Below are 3,919 nucleotides of genomic sequence, written 5' to 3'. Positions count from 1 at the left end.
TAGGAACAGTGAAGTCTTAGTGTGAGTAGCAGTTCTTTTTAATATAGGTGGCTTCCAATTGCATCAAACTGCCTCCCTCTAGGATGCACAGATCAGGACAGCCAATCATTCTCTCATTCAGATAGCTGAGCTGTCCAATTAAAATGAAACTCACAGCAGCACATTTCAAGTTGACTTTTTAAGCCAGCTCACCAGGATAAGAAAGCATCTACAAAGCCCTATCTGCTTGTCCTCTGCAACTTCAACTAGAAAGGGGGAGCAGCAGATAACAACAAACACTTATGAAAAGAGCTGTCCACTCAAATTTGTTCATTCTCTGACTATACAGTAGTTGCATAGTGAGAAAGAGGCAACATTATGCACTTCAGATGTTCCTTAATGGACCAATAACATTGATGCCCATGTTCTAGATCCTCTGAACGTGAGTTGTCTCCTCCATATATTTCCCTGCTAGGTTCCTTTAAGTGTGTGCCCACTCTTCACCTAGCTGTTGAGTGGGTTGGTGTAAGTGTGATCTGGAGATGGGGAAGATGAGGGGGGAGGAGGGAGAGTACATTTTGTTTTTTATTTTGTCTGATTAAACAAATTGTTATTTTTAAGATCTAAAAGTATTATTAACATGAGTGTCTAATAGCAAAGGCAGACAACAGTTTGGATTGGGGATTGAAGAATAAAATAAAATGTAAACATGTGGTGGTCATTTATCTCTAGAATAATTTTAATGTGTTAGTTTGAGAGCAGTTTGGATGAAGGAGTCAACCCCAGGGAGCAGTGGGGCATTAGACAAATGTAGGTGTTAGGTGGAATCTCTATTAGATAGAATCATCCCATTTATTGGCAGCACATTTTGAGGACTCATCTGGAATCCCATGAGCAACTCCTCCACCTTAGAAAGTCCCTCCAGAAATGAGTGTTGTGTCATATAGGCATCAACAATGCCTGAGGCGTATTATTGTTAAACTTTTTTACTAACTTGGTCTCTAGGTTATTGGCCATGACAGCATGCTGTAGATGTCTCAGGATTGTGAGAAGGGAAGTGGGATTGCCAAAAGACATAAGATTAAATCCCTAGACGGTAGCTTCTGCTTTTCATGCCACAAGTGCTCCTACATGTCCCAAGAGAATGTATTCCATGTCAAAAAACAAGAAAAGAAGCGGTGGCTGCGGCGGGTCCGGGCCCATGAGGCGGCGGCGGCGGCGGGACGGATTTTATCCAGCGCCAGACTTCAGAGACGGGGAAGCTGAGGCCATGGCAGGAGTTTTTGACATCGACTTGGACCAGCCGGAGGACGCAGGCTCTGAGGATGAGCTGGAGGAAGGGAACTGAATAAAAGTAACATCAGAGAAGAGCAGAATTATGTAATACCAGCTGCATTACTTCTGAAAGATGGTCAGAGTCTTTTGTCTTAAAAGCAACTACGTCACAATAGGTGATTTACTCATAGTTGTGGAGATTAAAAAGTCTTCAAACCAAGGAAGAAAAAATGTGGTCAATTAAGTGAAAGTATGGACCATGGAGGAGTTGGACCATATGAAATTGGCATGGAACATTGTGAAAAATTTGAAATCTCAGAAACCAGTGTGAACAAAGGGCCAGAAAAAATTAGACCAGAATGTTTTGAGCTACTTCGAGTACTTGGTAAAGGAGGCTATGGAAAGGTTTTCCAAGTACGAAAAGTAACAGGAGCAAATACTGGGAAAATATTTGCCATGAAGGTGCTTAAAAAGGCTATGATAGTAAGAAATGCAAAAGATACAGCTCATACAAAAGCAGAACGAAACATCCTAGAGGAAGTAAAGCATCCCTTCATTGTGGACCTAATTTATGCCTTTCAGACTGGTGGAAAACTCTACCTCATTCTGGAGTATCTCAGTGTAAATCTTTGCTTTCCAATATTAAGTATTGGTTGCAAGGCAGAAGCGCTAGGCAATTGGTGTTAAGTGACTTGCCCTGGATCACACAGCTTGGAAGTGTCTGAGGAGGAGAATTATTTATGCAGTTAGAAAGAGAGGGAATATTTATGGAAGATACAGCGTGCTTTTACTTGGCAGAAATCTCCATGGCTTTGGGGCATTTACATCAAAAAGGGATCATCTACAGAGACCTGAAGCCGGAAAATATCATGCTTAATCACCAAGGTCATGTGAAATTGACAGACTTTGGACTATGCAAAGAATCTATTCATGATGGAACAGTTACACACACGTTCTGTGGAACAATAGAATACATGGCCCCTGAAATCTTGATGAGAAGTGGCCATAATCGTGCTGTGGACTGGTGGAGTTTGGGGGCATTAATGTATGACATGCTGACTGGAGCACCCCCATTTACTGGGGAGAACAGAAAGAAGACAATTGACAAAATTCTCAAATGTAAACTTAATTTGCCTCCCTACCTCACACAAGAAGCCAGAGATCTGCTTAAAAAGCTGCTAAAAAGAAATGCTGCTTCACGTCTTGGAGCTGGTCCTGGGGATGCTGGAGAAGTTCAGGCTCATCCTTTCTTCAGACACATTAACTGGGAAGAACTTCTGGCTCGGAAGGTGGAGCCCCCTTTTAAACCTCTTTTGCAATCTGAAGAGGATGTGAGCCAGTTTGATTCAAAGTTTACACGGCAGACACCTGTTGACAGCCCAGATGATTCAACTCTCAGTGAAAGTGCCAACCAGGTTTTTCTGGGTTTTACATATGTGGCTCCATCTGTACTTGAAAGTGTGAAAGAGAAATTTTCATTTGAACCAAAAATCCGATCACCTCGAAGATTCATTGGCAGCCCTCGGACACCTGTCAGCCCAGTCAAATTTTCTCCTGGGGATTTCTGGGGAAGAGGTGCTTCAGCCAGTGCAGCAACTACTCAGACACCTGTGGATTATCCCATGGAGACGAGTGGAATAGAACAAATGGATGTGACGGTGAGTGGAGAGGCATCAGCACCACTTCCAATCCGACAGCCTAACTCTGGGCCATACAAAAAACAAGCTTTTCCCATGATTTCCAAACGGCCAGAACACTTGCGTATGAATCTATGACGGCAATTTTCAACAAATTTCAGGCAAAAAACAATGGGACGTGAACATCCTACAAGCTGAAATACATTGAGGGCTCAAAGAATGCCAGCCTCAGAGGGCCAGTGTCATATTGCACAGGACAGTTTGGAAAGAGGAAAAACAAAACATGGGTGTTTCTTTCTTTCTTTTTTTTTTAAATCAATCAATGGTGCAAAAAGACTTAAAAAAAATAGTATTGCCGAACTTTAGGCACATCAGTTAACTGATTCCCAGTGGCATCTTCTGACCTTATTAAGGATTTTCATGTTGATGGCTTGAAACTGACAGTATTAAGGGTAGGATGTTGCCTCAGAATCACTGTTATTGTGATTGTGTCAAGAAAGGTTAACTCTTTCATTGGGCAAAAAAGTATGAAATGCCTATACTTGCAATTGAGGACAAATTAGCATGCAAGCTTGGTCAAACTTTTTTCCAGCAGCGTGGAATCAAAGATAAAGAGATACAACTTAACAATTGATGTTTTATGTGCAAAAACTTAATGAATCTTTTTTTTATATAAATATATATTTTTCAAATAGATTTTTGATTCAGCTCATTATGGAAAACATCCCAAACTTTAAAATGCAAAATGATTGGTTGGTGTGAAGAAAACCAGACTACTTCTGTTTCTTCTTTTGGTGAAATAATAAAATGGCAAATGAATCATTGTTAAAAAAAAAAACAAGAAAAGAGAATAAAGCTTTTCATGATATTTGTTCTCTTGCAAGAAGAAAATGAGAAATCGAGTGCCTACATTTTAGTCTGGATTGTTACAGTAAGGAAGGAAAGCCAGAGGAGGAAAAGGAATAAGTGCACTAAAAAGAGTCTAAAAATAGAAATGAGAAGGGAGAAAAAACCAATGACTAGGAATG

The 3,919-nt window shown here is 40.6% G+C and overlaps 1 protein-coding gene across 1 annotated transcript; it reads left to right on the top strand.

Moving 5' to 3' along the window:
* The first annotated feature begins 1,108 nt into the window (after positions 1 to 1,108).
* LOC100011566 (ribosomal protein S6 kinase beta-1-like) lies at positions 1,109 to 3,710 on the top strand. The gene is given in 3 exon segments (XM_056803710.1): positions 1,109 to 1,333; positions 1,480 to 1,875; positions 1,965 to 3,710. Coding segments are annotated over 3 exon segments (1,671 nt in total). The 5' UTR covers positions 1,109 to 1,123; the 3' UTR covers positions 3,030 to 3,710.
* Positions 3,711 to 3,919: the final 209 nt, after the last annotated feature.

Source organism: Monodelphis domestica, chromosome 6 (genome assembly GCF_027887165.1).
Source record: "Monodelphis domestica isolate mMonDom1 chromosome 6, mMonDom1.pri, whole genome shotgun sequence".
In the NCBI taxonomy this organism is placed as follows: Eukaryota; Metazoa; Chordata; class Mammalia; order Didelphimorphia; family Didelphidae; genus Monodelphis; species Monodelphis domestica.
Note: the sequence above shows the minus strand (reverse complement) of the source record. Positions and strands in the feature narration are given on the sequence as shown.